The 19,043-nt window shown below is 47.8% G+C and overlaps 1 protein-coding gene across 1 annotated transcript; it reads left to right on the top strand.

Moving 5' to 3' along the window:
• Window positions 1–446: 446 nt before the first annotated feature.
• Window positions 447–12,499, top strand: LOC136479932 (uncharacterized). The gene is made up of 8 exons (XM_066477633.1): window positions 447–549; window positions 1,171–1,226; window positions 1,386–1,614; window positions 1,862–1,971; window positions 3,926–4,090; window positions 11,530–11,709; window positions 11,876–12,079; window positions 12,158–12,499. Exons 1-8 carry the CDS (start codon window positions 447–449, stop codon window positions 12,257–12,259), a joined length of 1,149 nt encoding a protein of 382 aa, XP_066333730.1. The 3' UTR covers window positions 12,260–12,499.
• Window positions 12,500–19,043: the final 6,544 nt, after the last annotated feature.

A 19,043-nucleotide genomic window follows, 5' to 3' on the forward strand; every position in this document is an offset into this window, starting at 1 on the left:
GGAAGAAGGGGTGGGGACGGGAGGGGTGGGGCGCTGGGGATGGGAGGGGTTAAGTACGATATTTTTTGTTTGCCGAGTGTCCCAAATCGGGGCACTCGGCAAAGTTTTTTTTTCATTTTTTTCTTCTCCTTCTTTTTTTACCGAGTGTTCTAGATCTGAGCACTCGACAAAGTTTTTTTTTTCATTTTTTTCTTCTCCTTCTTTTCCAGAAAAAAGATTTTATTTCTTTGCTGAGTGTTTTTTTTAACACTCGGCAAACCCCCTCTTTGCCGAGTGTTTTTTTTACACTCTGCAAACCCCCTCTTTGCCGAGTGTTTTTTTTTGTCGAGTGTTTTTAGCGCAGCACTCGGCAAAGAACTTGTTCGCCGAGTGCTCGAGGGAATACACTCGCAAACATAAAAACACTCGGCAAATTTGAGGATTCCGGTAGTGCGGGACAGGCGGCCATGACGGCGGCGCAGGCAACAGCAACAAGGGAAGCCATGGCGGCGCGGGCGGGTAGGAAGATGAATGGTGCTAAAGGAGGAAGAAGCAGTCCAAGGATGATAGGTGGGCCCCACTTAACAGCTATCGGAGTACCGGCGTGATAATATCCCTTTCATCTCCATCCCTCCCACTAACGAGGAGAAGGATGTCCCCGTCCTCCCAACCAAACGCGGAGATGAAACCATCCTATCTCGAGTGGATCCATTTCATCCCTCTCATCCCAAAAACAAACACATCCTTAGTAAGGATTTTTTTGGCCGTTTTCATTCTTAATCCATTTGGATTCAGCTGAATGGATCTTCGCATTTCCCTTTGGACACCTTCCGAAGGTATATCTTTCTGTGTCCGTCCAGCCAGAGGCCCTTTGGATGATATTACTGTAGATGCTCTTAAAATAAAGTTCATATAAAATAATTATTCTAGCACCCACTGAGGGTGAGACAATCTGAAGGTGAAAGAATGTGGGAAAGAATAAGAAGCAGGACAGGGTTTCTAATGCAAATGTAACGAAAGTATAAAATCGATAGGGTGATTTACAAATAGGCTTGTATTCTTGATTTAAAATTGTCTTCAATATTTTAGGAGCGGGATTTTGAAAATGGCTGGAGAAGCTCAACAAATATACTCTCAATATTTTGTAGCTATTTATTTAGAAAACTCATTGATTACCAATTGATTTTATAGGAACTATTGAGATTCTCTTGCCGCCAATTGATTTGGCGTCATATCCTGCAGGTCAGGTTCCAATATATTATCACCATCTGATTTGACGGCAGGCTAAATTTCGCCGAATGATGTGGCGGTATTTAAATATCACCGTATCAGCAGGCTGTATAGATTGCAAAATTTCCGCTCGTACATTTATTTCTGCTAATAAACATATATGAATTAAAAAATAGTCGACGCCGCCACAAAACCTCTCCGCACCTCTGAAAATCCAGATCTTTGCACCTCTGCACCTCTCGACTTGTTGCGTTTCCCCAAAACCTCCGCACCTCTCGAGATCTCGGCCTCGATCAAGACCTATCGACCAGACGACCACGACCTGGATAGTGCGGAAACGCAAGAAGGGACGACCGCGCCACCCTTCTCCTCCTCGACCTCCGAAGTCGGAGGAATTCCGTTTAGGTAAGCCCCACTGCACGCCGCGATCCTAATCTATGTGATATTGCATTGGGGCATAATCATGTGATATTTGATAGGGGATGTTGTCTTGGGTTTTGGAGGTTTCTTATTTGTGCTCGGCTGGAACTGGAAGGGTTCTCTAATCTTCTGTGTCTGACCTAATAATGCTTGATACCAGAATGTGCAGTTTCTGGACATTACGTTTCTCTTGGTAACCCTGATCCTGTTTTCTTGACTTCTGTGCTCGCAGTTGGCGAGCTGGGGAATGGTGGCATAATCTCATTGCTGTTCGAGTCACCCTCTGGCTTTGCAATTTTCAAATTTGATGGGGTCCAACTGTTCCGATCTAATGCTATGGAGGTACAGTACTTGCATAAACTCATACTGATGTATGTACTTGCTTGCTCTGTTGCCCCATTTGCCTTGTCATTGGGCTCATTCTTCTGGATTTGCTGCGTCGTCTCCTGCAGAACATCTGGGCGAACTTTCGTCAATTTCGAAATAGCAGAGGAGGTCAATACTTACACCTTTCTTTCTGTCTGATCTATGCCGTTTGTTCCTTGTCGACAATATATTTAACAGAGGAGTGATCTGCATCACAATGATGGCCTTTTTTTTGTTGTGTACTACGTTTAATTGGGGGAGAAAATTATAATTATAGGATGCGAAACAATACGCTTCGTTATTATAGTACTCCAAACATCGACTTCGCTAAAACGACCCTTGAAATGTTGGCACTTTGTTATACATGACATTTGGTCTTTTTAATCACTTTTCTCAACTAAAATATATGTATTTTGCCATGATGTGACCGTATTGCCCTTCTGACTTTTGTATCCTGGAGGTACAGCCGGAGCGTCTCCTGCACCACCATCGTCACCGTCTTCAGCTGCCGGAGCGTGTCCACGTCCACCGGCTTTTGTCCCTGATGGCTGCAAACCTCCAGGACCTCGGCGCACGCGCGTGACTGCCACTCCGTGTGCGCGGCGAGGAGCATCAGCCACCAGGCGGCAGTGGTCGACGTCGTCTCGTGCCCCGCGATGTAGATGTTCTTGCAGTTGTCCATGATGAAGTCCTCAGCCGTGCAGGGACTGAAAGCGCCGGCGGCGGCCTTGGCGCCCTCGACGATGGAACGCAGGAGGCCGTCGCCGTTGCTCGCAGGTGATGTCGCCGGCGGGTCGTGTTCTTCTTCGTGCCTCCTCGCTATGTCCACGAATGCAATGGAAATGAACACCTTGACTGGTTATTAATCTTGTTCTATTGCAGGAAATACTTGCCTACCAAGAGAAACTGGGAGATACAAAAGCTGGATCAAGAAGTCTGGTTACTAATCCTAGACATACGGTCACATCATGGCAAAATACATGTATTTTAGTTGAGAAAAGTGATTAAAAAGATCAAATGCCATGTATAACAAAGTGCCAACGTTTCAAGGGTTGTTTTAGCAAAGTTGATGTTTGGAGTCCTATAATAGCGAAGCGTATTGTTTCGCGTCCTATAATTGCAATTTTCTCTCATTGGGGGGAGGAATGAGGGCACAAAGTGGTTGATTAGTTGTTTGCTACTTTAACAGCATTCAAATTCAATATCTAACCATAGTCATGTAGTCTGATTCTGTTGCAGTCATGCCTAGAAACCACTTTCTTGCTCGAAATGTGAGCAAAGAGATTTACAAATCTTTGACAGGTTGAAATGTAGAGGGGAGGGTATTGCCATCTATGAATTAGTTTTTAGCTACTAGCTGCTGGATATGTATGGTTTAGTCCTCAAACGGTACTACTTACACAAGAGGACCAATATGGTCGTTATTGAAAGAGATTATCCTGGCACATGAACTTTTTCTTTAATTAATTGGAAAAATATGTAGTGGTAAGTATATCTTCCGTGGAAACATGAGAACCAATTCCAAAAATTCGTATCAAAATGTCAAATTTCAGGTGCATTTGCAGTTTGCACTAGTGACTAGTCTTCTAGTACACATGGACCTAAAGTTTGTCATTTTCTGGATTTTTTTTAGATTGAGTCTGAATCTCAACTTCTACAGGTGGATATACACATGGAGGCACTATTAGTGTTCCAAGTTTTAAAAAATTTTGAGTGGCCAAAGTACACATTTTTGAATTGGGTCCCATGTGTTCACTGAAGATGTGGTTTCGCCACATATTTTCTCGCTTTAATTACACTACAAGTAAACTAGGACTTGATCATCGCTGTGTCTTAGACATACCTACTTGACTGACCCTACTCATGATTTGGAGATATGATGTTTGAACAACTGTTTTTCCCCACAATAACATGCTCATATCTGGATCAGATCATTTGGCTGAAGGAATTCAAGACTTTCAAGAACAAAGCCAACGTGTTTAGTCATACTGGTGTCAACAAAGAACTTGCAGCGATGATCCAGAGATGCCTTAAGCCGGGTCAACTACTAGCCGTTGAAAAGCAAGAGCACAGAGAAATCATTGAAGCAAAGTTGGTCAGTGTATAAGATCCCTTATTTTCTGATGTCTGAACAGTTTTGAGCAATAACTTTTGCTTTTTGGGCTGTTCATGAAATAATTCATGACAGAGGATGGAACCGTTACGCACCCCCCGCTCCCCCGCTCCCCCGCCCCCGCACCCGTACGCCGCCTCCCAGCCCAGATCCGCCGCCGCCGGCCGCGGCCCCCATTCGCCGAGTGCACCTGCGGAATCCCCGCCCTGCGCTCGTCCTCCTCACCCCACTCGCAAGACGTACGATGGCCCCTTGCCACAGATCGAGCTTCCCCCCCCCCCCCGCGCTCGCCCCCGCCCCCGTACGCCGCCCCCCTACCCAGTTCCACCGCCGCCGGCCGCGGCCACCGAACGCCTGCGGACTCCCCACCCTGCCCTCACCCCAAGCGCAAGGCGTATGGTGGCCCCCGGCCACAGATCGAGTCCGCCCCCCGGCGCTCCCCACCCCAGGTGACCTTCAAATCGGCCACTGTGGAGCCGGATCTCCGGTTCCGCGCGCCCGCTGCTGCGTCGGTCGCCGCTCGCGGCGCCCCTGTTCCCGCGGTCGTCGTGGGGCCGGAGCCCCGCCTCGTCGTGACCAGTGCGGCCACCGCCAGTGGGTTCGACACGACGGGAAGCACGTCGGGCAAGCGAGTCAGTTTCACCTCGCCTCTCTGCAACCACCCGGTCAGAAGCTACTGCTCCATTGCTGCTACACCTACCAAATCCTGCCTCAGATCCGCTGCTGTGCGGAGTCCAGTGCTCCAGTCCGCTACGCCTGGCTCTGATGGGCTCGAGGCCGTCACCGGGCGGCGGCAGCTGGCCGGTGGGGCGCATTCACGCGCGCGCTTCGCGTCACAAGACGAGGACGGATGGTCTTTGGTGCTCCCGAGACGTTGGTGGCGTCTCCCGGAGTTCAAGACCTTGGAGCATTCAACTCCTTCAACCACCCAGGTCACATCGGCGCGCCACCTCCACAGAGGTGATCTGCAGCGGCATATGAGAGGTAAATGTTTCCGCTGTCTTTCCTTTGGCCACGCTGCGGCGGATTGCAGAGACCCGGTGCGGTGTTTCTCCTGTGGCCGCTGGGGACATAAAAGCTTTGTGTGCAAGAGCAGGCACTCATCCTCCAGAAAGCAAGCTTCCACGCCCAAGACTGCCCCGCCACCGCTCGACGACACAAACTTCCCGCCCCTGCGCGCAACGGCGATGGCAAGGCCTGGGGACCCCGCTGTCCGTCCTCTGGACACCAGCGCAGTGGCTTTCTCCGTCGACAGCATGGACCAGGAGCTCGATCGTCTCTCCATGCACGGCATGGTGGCATGGCTGGGGGGGAGCAGGCCGGTGGTGGAGCCGGAGGTCATCAAGAGGGCCATCTGCCATCAGTTTCCAGTTCGCCCGGAGGATGTCACCGTCGTCAGGCACGCCCCTGAGGACTTCTTCGTCGACTTCAAGCACCGCCACCACCGCGACGAGGCGGTGGCGCAGGGGGCTTTCCCCTACCGCAACCTCGACATCCACATAAGGCCGTGGCAGATAGTAACGCACGGCGACATCTGCGACCTCAAGTTCCGAGTCCGCCTCTGCCTGGAGGGCATCCCCCTTCACGCCTGGATTGAGAGCATCGCCAAAAGGGCTGTCGCCAGGGCCTGCGACCTTGACTACGTCGAGAAGGCGTCGCTGGACCGCACGGACACCAGGGCGCTCTGTGTCTGGGCCTGGACGCACAATCCGTCAGACATACCGAAGGTAACTTGGCTCACATTGTCCTGCAGGAAAGCTGAGTCCCACAGCGCGCAACCCGGGCGCGGCCGCCGGGGACTCACATTCAGGGTGCTGGTGCACCTTGATCTGGTGGAGGATCCACCGGGGAGAGATGGACGGGCTGCTGCTCCCCGCATGTTCACGTGGGACTACGGGGTCGTTGATGGTGAAAGGACACCGCGCGACCGCCACGACCCACCGCCTGCTGTCTTCCGCGGTGGACACCGCGACGACGACGACGAACGCCGTGGACGCCGAGAGCACCAGGGCGACAACTGGTACTCGCGCCTTGCCCGTAGCCTGTCGCGAGCGCCCAAGGATCGCGAGCGGGAGCGGTCGGAGTCGAGACATGGTGGACGTCAACACCGGAGCCCCGAACACGGGGGTCGTCGTCGACATCTGCACGACGTCGCTCCTGGCCATGGCGCCCGCGAGCCTGCCCCGAGCGACCCTGCGGGCCATGATGTCACCCTTTCTGCCCCAGGCGTCGCTGCTGGACGTCGGACGGACACTGGGTCTCGGCACCTACTTGCCAAGCCCGCTGACTCCGGCCGCCAGGGAGAGATTCAGCGCGGAACCAGAGGACGCAGCAGAGAACGGGCGCAACACCGGAGGCCGCACAGGCACGCGCGTTCGAAGCCGAGGACCACAACGACGCGCTCCAAGTCCCCGTCACCGTGCCAGCGCTGCAAGTCGCCGGACTTCAGCGCTGCTGGCAACAATCATCATCCATCACCGAGCCCTCCAAAGGTGCGTGCTAATCATAGCAATGTCAATAACCAACCCTGCACCCTTTCACCCGCTGCTTCCCCGCCCTGGAAGCCGAACGCCACACCTGATGCTGCAGCGCCGTCCACGTCCGCAACACCGAGCGACTCATCTTCGGACACGCTGATGACCGCTGCGTCTCCCCCTTGCCTGACTGAACTACAGGGTCCTCCCGTCACCGACCAAGAAAACACGACATCACAACGGGCACGCCTCGCTGCGGAGTGTCGCTTCCGCTGCGGGCGAGTCTACTCCAGGCGGCCACATCGGAAGTAGACACAGCCGGAGAGGAGCCCCCAGGTGGTTCGTTTCCGCCCGGGGCTCATCTACTCCAGACGCGGCGCCCGCAGAACGCCCACCAACTGCTCGCGCAGTCGACGCATGACAGATGGACTTCACCACCACCAGCAACCGGCCAACAACAGCGACAACCCAGAGGTACTCGCCGATGATGGCCAGAGCACATCGCACACTGCAGCGGTGGTGTCACAGTTCCTATTGGGGATCTCACAACCTCTGCCTCAGCCCATTTTGCAGGGTCCAGTGCGCCAGCCAAGCCCGCCGCTGCGACGCAAGAGGCAACCAGCCCCGACACGCAGGAGCACGCGCATCGCGGCCAGGTTCTAGCCGAGGGGGGACACCCAAACAAAGGCCAGACAAGTGCTCTTGAAAAGGCTTGGCATCCTCGACGTCCAAGGACTCAACCACGATGAGGCGATGCTGCGCTACTTGAACCTATTCAAGGGTCCTCTCGACGACGACACTGTCAAGACGATGTCGGCACTGTGTGGCCTCGACGCAGCGGCAACGCTGCCCACCACCAGCGCCTAGACATCTACTGAGTTGCTGGGGCAGGTTTATTAGACGATGGTAGAAACAGTGCATCGCAGTGGCAGCGGGAGCTCTGAGAGCTCCGCAACTTTTGTGTTTGTCCACCTATGGTGTTTGGGTGGGGCGACAGCCAGAGGCCTTCAGTCGTCTCCCCATCAAACTACTTGGACACCGCATCTCGCAGTTAGCTGTAGCTTAACCTCTGTGAGCAGCAAACCTTTGCTTCATTTTGCTCTGCCGGCGGCCAACTTTCAGATGTATCGGCGTTATCACCTTGCAACTCGCTTGAATTTATACATCCGTGTCATTAGCTTACGGCAAGTTGCCAGTTCAGATGTCCCGGGTGGCACCTTACTAACTGCATTTTTAAGATGGGACCACTTGGTTTCCTTATGGCACAATTAAATTGCAACATAATTAACTGGAACGTCAGGGGATTGAATGACGGAGCACGACAGCACTCCGTGTGCGAGTTAGTGAGAACCACTGCTGCAACCGTTGTCTGTCTACAGGAAACAAAGCTGCATGTGATGGATCATGAGGTGGTACGAAGAACTGTCGGAGCGAAATTTGTTAACACCTATACGGTGCTACCGGCGGAACAGACTAGAGGAGGCATCCTCCTAGCAGTGAATGAAGACTTCTTCGACCTCACCGACATTATACTTACCTCGAACACCATAACCGCGCAGATCAACATGAGGGCCGATGGAACAAAGTGGCAAATTACAGTGGTATACGGCCCGCAGGGAGAGGCAGCTAAACTTCAATTCCTCCAAGAATTGAAGAACATTCCACCGCCGGTCCACAATAGATGGCTCATCCTGGGAGACTTCAATCTCATCTACCAGGCGGAAGACAAAAACAACTCCAACCTAAACCGGCGCCTCATGGGGGCGTTTAGAGCGACGATCGATCATTTGAGGCTCAAAGAAATCAAGCTAAATGGGCGCCGCTTCACCTGGAGCAATCAACAGGACAACCCGACGCTCACTAGAATTGACAGGTTGCTTTGTACCAACGAGTGGGACCTGCTCTTCCCCGCATGTTTCCTACACTCCCTCCCATCACTAATGTCGGACCATACACCCCTGCTGCTACAGGGAGAGCTTGACCACCGGCACAACACGTCCTTCCGCTTTGAAAATTACTGGACTAAGATGGAAGGATTTCATGACATCGTCCAAAATTCTTGGAATAGGCCGGTCGCCTCGGCTCTTCCTATCAAGCGCATGCATATCAAAATGGCGCGCGTGGCAAAAGCGATCAAGCGTTGGAAGAAAGACAAGATTGGGGATACAAGGATACAGCTCGCCATTGTGAAAGAAGTATTATTGCAGCTAGAAGCAGCCCAAGAACATAGGATGCTCACGGCCATGGAACTCCACCTATGCCGCCGACTCAAATCCCGTAGCACGGGGCTCGCTGCTATTGAAAAATCAAGAATCAGACAGAGATCGAGGCTAACTTACATCCAAAGTGGAGATGCTAACACAAAACTCTTCCACAGTAGAGCCAATGCTCGACGGAGAAAGAACTACATACACTGTCTACACACGGATGGGGGAATCGCGGTGGCCCACCAAGATAAAGAAAAGGTCATACACAATTATTTTAGAAACCACATTGGCTCCGCGGCGCAGAGAGATTCCACAATTAACTGGCAAGCCCTAGGTTACAACCAGCATGATCTTTCTGACCTGGAGGTGCCTTTCTCCCAGGATGAGATAAAAAACATTGTATACGCCATGCCTTCCGATAAAGCGCCGGGACCGGATGGCTTCACGGGCGCCTTCTTCAAAGCATGTTGGGAAATCATTAAAGAGGATGTTATGGCAGCCATGAACTGCTTATTCACATTGAATGCCCAGGGTTTCGAATGGCTAAATTCGGCTACTATTATCCTTCTCCCCAAAAAAACGGATGCAACAAAAATTAGCGACTTCAGACCCATCAGCCTACTCCATGGCATTGCAAAGATCTTCTCCAAAGTGTTAGCTGACAGACTTGCCCCCCGACTCAACTCCCTCGTTTCAAACTGTCAGAGCGCATTTATAAAAAGGAGAAGCATCCACGATAATTTTCTGTACGTCCAGAGCGCGGTAAAAAAACTACACAAGCAGAAGATTCCGACTTTGTTCATGAAACTAGACATCCACAAAGCCTTTGACACGGTACACTGGGGGTACTTGCTTGAGGCGATGCAGGCTCTGGGTTTCGGACAGCGTTGGCGGGAATGGATCTCTATCATCCTACGTACGTCCTCCTCGACACCCATGCTGAATGGGCGACAGGGGGCCACCTTTAGCCATGCCAGAGGCGTCCGCCAGGGAGATCCGCTTTCGCCGATGCTATTCATCCTAGCTATGGACCCGCTTCAACGTCTGCTTGACCTAGCAACTCAACAGGGGATTCTCACCCCCTTACCAATCACGGCGGCTAAATGGAGAACCTCATTGTATGCAGATGATGCCGCCATTTTCCTCAGCCCCGCAAAAGACGATGTAGAAGCTGTCAAAACCATCCTGCAGGCGTTTGGCACATTCTCGGGACTCCATATTAATCTTCAAAAGAGCTCAGTGCATCCGATTGGTTGTGGAAACGTCGACCTAGACCAAGTACTGTCGCCTTTCACCGGTACTAAAGGGGGCTTCCCATGCAAATATTTGGGGCTGCAACTCCATATTAGATCACTGCAAAGGATTCATGTCCAACCTCTCATAGACCGGATTGCCCACAGGCTACCCAAATGGAAAGGAAGATGGTTAAACAGAGCGGGACGTCTCACTCTTGTAACCTCTGTACTCTCCTCTATGCCAACCTACCACCTGACAGTGTTTCCCCTCGCCGCTTGGGCTAAGAAGAAGATAGATAAAATCAGGAGATCGTTTTTGTGGAAAGGGGAGGAGAATGCAAACGGCGGACACTGCCTAGTAAACTGGCAGTCAGTTACCAGACCAAAAGACCTTGGGGGTTTAGGCGTCCTTGACCTGGAGAGATTTGGACGAGCTCTCCGGTTGCGATGGCTTTGGCAAGATTGGGTGGACGAGTCCAAGACTTGGAGCGGATCGGAGCTCCCGTGTTCTGATGATGACCGCATCCTCTTCAACTCCTCAATCAATATATCTTTGGGAGATGGTGCAAAGACAAGGTTTTGGCATCACAGTTGGCTCGATGGGCAAGCTCCTAAATACCTAGCCCCGAACTTGTTTCGGCTAGTCTCAAGGACTAACCAAACGGTGCAAAAAGAGATGCGGAACAACAATTGGATACGGAAACTAGGGAGGAAAATCACCTCGGCTACCCACATAGAGGAGCTTGTATCCCTCTGGATACGAATGCAGGATGTGCACCTACAGCAGGGTGTCCAGGATACCATCACCTGGCGTTGGACAAATGACGGGAATTTCTCCACCCGCTCGGCATACAAAATCCAATTCAGAGGTTCGCTCCCCCCATTCCGTACGGATTTGATTTGGAGAGCGCATGTGGAGAACAGATGCAAGATCTTCGCCTGGATCTTAGTGAAAGATAGAATTCTAACGGCTCGTAACCTACAAAAGAGAGGGTGGCCGCACCAGCAGCAATGTGTCATGTGCAACGGGCCCTTAGAAACAAGCCTCCACTTATGCCTTTGTTGCCCTTTTGCCAAGGCGGTTTGGGATCAAATCTTATCATGGGAAAACTTCACTCAACTGCAACAGCAACTCCAGGTAAACCCCACCCACATCAAGTCATGGTGGGAAGAAGTGGCAGCGAAAGTGCCAAGATCTGAGCGGAGGCGGCTCAACGGGGTAATTATCTACACATTCTGGAATATATGGAAGGAGAGAAATAGGAGAATCTTTGACAACTTGATACAAACGGGAACGCAGGTAGCAGCAAGGATAAAGGAAGACATACACCAAAGGAAGAGAGCTCTTGAGTACGTTTAGCTCACAGGTGTATGGGGGGAAGGTGGGGATGTAACCTTAATCTCGCTAGTCTTTGATTGTACATAAACTTTCTTTCCCTATCTTAATTGAAAGGCAGAGCTCCTGCCATTACGTTCAAAAATAACTTTTGCTTTTTATTTTGCAGGGCATAACTTGTGTATGTAATGATGCTATGTTGGAAGTCATGTGGGGCATAAAGAATATATTGAAGAGTTTACTGCCTCTTGAAGATACTGAGCTGAGCAAGGAGGAACGCCTTTACATGAGTCATGGCATGAAAAATGTACTGATTCGTCATGGCTTCAATGATGTTACACCAGAAATGGTGAGATCACCTGCTTTACTGTACTCTGACCTGAAATATTTTCTGCATTATTGCTCTGTCATCTATCTTATTGCCACTGAACAATGTTATTGATTCTATTGTTGTCAAACGTTTTTTTGTTTTGCATCTTTCTGTTACTGATGATGCAATGTTCCCTTGTATCCAGGTTAATGAACAGATCATTAAGTATGCATGTGTCTTGTATGATTGTGATTTATGTGAGACCAAGCATTCTTCATTCTTGGCTAGTTGCGGTAGGTGTCTCATGGAGAGATCTGGCATAGACTATGAGGGATGGAGTACAATGAAACTTGCAACAGCTTTGAAGATTTTATGTTTTCCTGATGATGATGAATCATATGACGATCTGGTAAATCATAATATTTTGTAAACTTGTTTGCAGGTTCACGCTATACATTATGTAATTGGTCTTGTTTGTTGGTTTCAGAACTTCTCAAGAGATGAACTTGGTAAGTTAAGGAATGACGGATCTGAATATGATGGAATACTTCTGAAGCGAACCTGCATGTCTGTCTATAGCGAACCTTGATGCATGAAAAGCAGGGTTATGAAGCTGCGGTGAAGCAAGAAATGGCTGAAAGTTCTAAGAGTGCCGTGTAGCAAGAGACTCCAATTTTAAAGGTGCCACGAACCAAGACCAATGTTCTGGGTAGCAGGCAATTGATGCCCTACACAAGATGCCAAAAAAATTTAAGCATTGGCTAACATGTTACTTCAAAAAACGTACTGATTGATTTTAGGCCATATTCTCTATTGTTCTTATTTCAAACTGGAATGGTTCAATTTGCAATTTCTATCTCTTAAATATTTATTAGCTATATTAATTGGTGATATTGTCTTGAATACAATTAGCTTTAGTTAAGTTGAAGAAAGCTGGAGTTGTGTCTGTCCATTCGCTGTTGCTGTGCCCTTCTGATCTTAGCTTATTTTTGCTGTGACATTCTGATCTTAGGTTATTTATCTATTCTGTACACGATGTTTCTGAATGAATGGCTCGTGGTACACAATTACAGGTCTCCAGATGGCCTGTGGCCTAGTAGCTGGGCATGAAGCCCATTTTTTAAGCATGGCACGAGCACGGCATGGCCCGGTGGTCGGCGGCCCCAGGCTGGCACATCCCGATTCCTAGGGTCGTACTTGGACCGCTCCTGAGCTTGTTGAGCGGCACAGCCTGACCCGGTAAATAGTCATGGCCTGGTGTTTGGCCCGCTAATTAAATAGCCAACATGTTCATCCACCCTATGAGGCCAATATGTTCATCCACCCCACACCACAGGCCAACATCATAACCCTAGGCCTACTGTCCCATCAACTAACTTGGTCACCCCTATTCCCAACCGCGACTCCGCGAGTCCATGACACGGGCTCTCCTCTTCTCGCCTCTCAGACCGGGTGCGCCGTCGGTGGCTAGCCTCTGGGAACTCTTCTGGTCTTCCCCCTCCGACCCCTCGCTGGCCTTATTAGGAGATCCTGCCTCGAGTGCTATGGGGCGTGCCCTGCGGCCACCACCTCCACGCCAACTTGCGCCGCCACCTCCACTCCAACGAAAACACTTTATATCAATGTTGTATACCTCGACGAGATCTACAACTTTATAGTTGACAGCTTTTTCATTTGAAATCATATGAATCTAGCAAATTCTGTTTGATGATCTCACATTTTGAAATTCAATTTTTTAATTTTTTTCAAACAATCTCGAACAGAGAAAAGTCCGAAACCAAACTTATAGACCTCAAGAAGATATAAACATTGGAACTGAGAACTTGTTCGTTTGAGTTAATATATGGTCCAAAAAATTAGTTTAAAGTCCTCAAATATTGAAATTTGATTTTTCTCCAACAACCTCGGAGAAATGACAAAATACATAGTTGTAGATATCCAAGAGTTATACAACTTTCTAGCTGATAACCTTTTCAATTAAAATCATTTATCCACGGAGAATTATGTTTGAATTTCTCACATTTGAAATTCAAAATTTTCCAATGACCTCGAATGGAGAAACGACCAAAAACAAAGTTGTAGTACTCAACGATATCTACAACTTTGCAGCTAAAATTTATTCATTTGAATTCGTTTATTATCCCAAATACTCACTTCAAAATCGGGTGAAGTGCATACAAGGGGAATGGTTGCGCCCTTTAGTCACAAGTGATTTTGAGGTGGAGTGACTAGGGCTGCTACATGCAAGACCTGAGGTTGCAGGTTTGAACCCCCCATGTGGCTTCCTGGTGGGGGCCTCCCCGGATTTAAAAAAAAGTTTTTGCTATTTGTTTTGGCTTGATTTGTGGTTTTTGGATATTTTTAGAAAACGATTTGTAGTTACAACCGCCTCTAGAAATGGATTTCTAAGGATGACTGTTGTTACTAGCGCCTCTACAAATCCCTTATTTTAGGGACCTAAGCTTAGAGGCAGCTGGACCTAGCCACTTCTATAGAGCATCTACAGTCGCCTCAAAAAAGGCTGGTTGTAGTAGTGATAGTTGCAATTTTGTTCCATTTAAGATTGTTTAGAAGCTAAAATATTCAATATAGGATTCATTCATGTTAATATAAAAATGCTAGCATCGTCACGTACATTTTCACGAGTAGCTATGTGGTGTGGTGGTAGGGAAAGTTCACTGGTAGAGAACCGAGCTTTACTCCTGGTGGGGAACCCCCTCTAGTCCCGGTTCCCCACCCGGGAGTAAGCATCCGGGACTAAAGGGGGTCCTTTAGTCCCGGGTCAGGAACCGGGACTAAAGGAGGACCTTTAGTCCCGGTGGGTAACACCAACCGGGACTAAAGGTGCCTCCTGACATGCCACGATGGCCGGCACCTTTAGTCCCGGTTGGTAATACGAACCGGGACTAAAGGTTTTTTTCTTTTTTCTTTTCTTTTCATTTTTTTGTTTTCTTTTCAAAATAGGTTTTCGAAGTCGTATTGTATGCTGCTAATTATACATTTATACGCGCGTATAGTATGTTTGGGTTCAAGCACAATGAACATATTAAATCACACAATTCAAGCATAGAAATATATATATATATATATATATATATATATATATATATATATATATATATATATATATATATATTTACATGCATGCATGCATATGTGTATTTTACATTATATTATTTCATGTGCATATATTACAAAAGATTGCATTACAGTTGTTGTGACATAAAAAGTTTCCTCTCATCCTCTAGCTTGGCTTCAATGGCAGTGTTGGGTCGAAGTAGAACTCGCCCTTGGAATCGATGACCTGCTCATTAAAAAATCCGGCTATAGACTCTTGAATTGCTTTGATTTGGTCTTGCCGTATGACCTTTTCCTCCAACCATCGAGTCTACAGGTTTGAATTAAAGGAAAATAAATTAATATATGTACATATATATATATATAAAGACATAGTAACACAATCAATAATAATAATTAAATGAATATATAGTGTATTTTTAACGTACTTTGAGTCTCTCTGTAGGAGTTCTTTGGGAGAGCACATTGATAAACTTGCAAACATAGTAACCACAGTAGTTGTTCCCCTGTTCCTGCCTCAGACACCACTTTACGAGAAAAAGATTTGTCATCCAATCTGGTGATCCGGTGAAAGCTATATGTTTAATTAATAAAGATGATGCGATTCAGGGGACTTACTTTCAAAGGGATTACATTCAGTGGCGCTTTGCATTTTTCCATGTGTTGCTTCTCAATAAAGGTTTTCCAAACACTGCCCAATAAAAAATTTGCCACGTCATCAGATATAGTTAATCATCATGTTTGTGTGTATATAGTTGCTAGAGATCCCAAAATTACCTCTGGATAATATCTATCATATCTTGGTAGTCTTGTTGTGGTTTTCTCATCGAGTCATAGATTATCAAGTGACTTTTCACCAGATCGATGTCCATCAATATCCAGTGATTGCTGCATGTGTTTATAGGATATAACGCATAACACTCATTAATTAACTAGAATCAACATATGAGCCATTAAGGATGATCGACATGATTAACACTCACTTGAAGTTATAGGGAAAGAGTATATCCTTCTTGTGGCGTTGGTTCACTAAGAAGTTCATGAGGTTACTCTCTGACTCATTCTTCCAATTAGTCTTTGGAGTAATTGGGTCTTTGAATACTATATGGGGATCAACAAAACCAATTTCATTGCAGCCTTCCTTTCTGAGCTCTGTCATTGTAAATCTGTATATATATAGTACTTGTTAGGATAATTTATATGCATATACACACATATGATGAGTTTAATAATAGATCGAAAGAATTATTACTTACAGGCAATAGCAGCTAATGATAACTTTGTCCAGAGAGGTCAGCTGGCATAGTTGATGAAATTCTGCAAAGTCAACATACATAACATCATCGCCACGGAACCAATGTTCGTCTCTAATTCTGACACCAACACAGAAGTCTCCACTGGTAGACGCCTGCATGTACCACTTGTTTAGCAGGTACATTTGCGTCCCCAGATCAGATAAGGCTTGAGGGTTGTATAGACTTTGGCCTAGTACAAATTTTTTCTTCCAAATATCAACCTCCGCCGCACTCTCAATGTTTCCATCACCAAACATCTGGTAAAGGTTGAGACCAGTCTCATCAAGAAATTCACCAAGGTGATCCAAATCGACATCCGGAGGTATGTTTGCCTGATGCATTAATCCTAAATTCGAACCATATTCATTACCAACAACTAGCGGGGGGATTGATTGGTGCGCTTGTTGTCCGAGTTGGGCAACTCCTTTCCCTGTCCGCTTCTTTTTCTGTGCCGCCTCAATTGACTTGGTGAGAGTGCGGTCATAGTCCGATAACGTTGATTTGGACGGCTTACGAGATTCCCGCTGTTGTTGCTGGTAAGAAGTCACCTTTTTTCTTAGAATATCTAGAGCTACGAAGAAGTACGGTTTCTCCGGGTTTCTCCTTGCTTCTTGATTCATTTTAAGTTTGTCATAGAATCTAGACATGTCTTTTTTATATGCATCAGTTCCTTCTTCCTTCTCTTCAGATATTATTTTGGGAATAGCCCTTGGTTTCACGGTGGCTTTCTTTGCAGGCGGGGACTGGTTCTTCGTTTGAGGGGCTGGCCTCTTACTAGGCTTCTTGGTAGGCGGGGGCGGGGGAGGCGTTGGAGACCTCCTTGGAGGTGTTGGCAGCGATGTTGGAGACCTCCTTGGAGGTGGTGGCTGCGGCGTTGGAGACCTCCTTGGAGATGGTGTGGATGCAGCCTCGTCTTCCAACACAATGTCATCGTACAGAGCACTATGATGATCTGGCGATTGAATAATTGGATTTAGGTTGGGGGAGGATCTGCTACAAAAAAAAGGAATGACATATTATTATGAGCAGATTGTTAATTATTTAAGCCAATACAAATTAATGATGTAGTGTTTTCATCCGCACGTACCTATGGTGAGGTAGTTCAGGAGGAGGTGGAGCCGACATCCCTGGAATGATGATGTAGCGCTTGCGCCATAGAATGAATGTCTTCTCCGCTTCTCCTAGAGTCTTCTCGCCATCACCTCCAGGAATGTCAAGAGGCAAATCACTAAAACCTTTTTCAGCTTTATCTACCGAGATGGTAGCATATCCTTCTTGGATTATATTCCCATGAATCCTTGGTGTCTTGGTTCGGTCGATAGGATTAACAAGACCGATAGCCACCTTGATTGTGGAATTCTCCTTCGGAATGTGTAGCTCACACGTTGTACAAGGTTCAGTGACGTCATCCACAGGGAAGCGCAGTCCTGTGTCCCCTTGATTTGGTATCTCCGTGGAAGCGCAGCTGCTTTTCAACTGAACAGATTGGCTAATGTTGATTCCTGGCTCTGATGCCTGCTTACTTGCACTCACTGCTATTTGCACTTGCCTTCTGATTTCCTCCTGCATTCTCGCTTCAAGGTTTTTTTCTCGCTCCTATGCTTCACGCACCGCTTCCTCCAACCTCTGGAGCCGCTGTGCCTCTTCTTCCTTCTTTCTCTAGCGACTTCTGTAGGAAGGTCTGTCATGAGGGAATCCATGCTCCCACGAGACACTTCCTTTGCCTCTAGTTCGGCCACCATGTTCAATAGTCCCGATGGCGTATGTCAGCTCATCCTTCTCTCTGTTGGGCCTGAACGCACCACTAGCAGTAGCTCTCTGAGCATAAAACAATCTTTCTGCTGCTTCTTGCAGTCTTGCGCCATAAACGCACTTCCCTGTCTCCTGGTCTAGTGTTCCCCCATGAGCGAAAAACCAATTCTTTGCACGTTCTCCCCACTCGAGTGATTCTGGTCTGATACCCTTGGCAAGAAGGTCTGCTTCCATTTTGTTCCACTTCTTAATGGCAGTCGGGTAGCCACCTGATCCCAAGGTATGGTGGTATGTCTTCTGTTGGGCATTACGTTGGTTCTTTATCACCCAACTCACACCCTCTTCCGAAGTCTTGTACTGTACAAACTCATCCCAATAGGGCCTCTGCTTTGAGATCGGGCCTGGGACAGTAAAATCTGGTGCTATGTTCTTCTTCACATATGTCGTGTATAGGTGTTTCTTCCAAGTCTGAAACTGGGTGGCCATCTTCTTCATTGCCCAATCCCTAACTCGCTCCTTCAATTCATCGCCATCTATTATATCATCATAACCATCTGTTTGGAGCGTGAAATGTACCAAGACATCTTTCCAAATTAATGCCTTGTCACGATCGGAGACAAAACTGATATGAGGAGCATTGGTCTTCTTCTTCCATTCACGGGTACTAATCGGGAGCCGGTCCCGTACAAGGTAACCACAGTGGTGCACAAATTTCATTTTATTCGGCCCCCCCGGTTCTCCTGTATCCACATTGAACTCCGAGATGATGAAGCGGCCCTCCAATGGCTTTTTGGGACCTCGAACATTTTTACTCTTCGTTGTAGTTGTTGATGTCGATCCAGAGGGCTACAAAACATAAACATTATTTTTAATGTCATGAGCACACATAAGACATATGATAATATATATAGCTAATAATAAAAAATATATACTTGGCCAATATGTTGTTGCTCATTTTGTTCAAGAGCTAAGTACTGACTCCCGTCATCTGCATCCTCTTGCACGTTATTTTTAGCACCATCATCGCCGGCAACTTGAGTGCCAGTGTTGATCAAATTCATCATCAACTCCTCCTCATCCATGTTTCTCGGGTCGGCCATCTAGCTTCAAAAAACAAAACCAATATATAGTACGTCAAATCTTTGCTTACATGCGTAAAATCTACGAACAATATGCATTATTAAATCTTGCCCCTCGGTCACGGATGCAATTCGCCACACTAGGGCGAACTACGTCGGTACTAGGGCG

Source organism: Miscanthus floridulus, chromosome 9 (genome assembly GCF_019320115.1).
Source record: "Miscanthus floridulus cultivar M001 chromosome 9, ASM1932011v1, whole genome shotgun sequence".
NCBI classification, from domain to species: Eukaryota; Viridiplantae; Streptophyta; class Magnoliopsida; order Poales; family Poaceae; genus Miscanthus; species Miscanthus floridulus.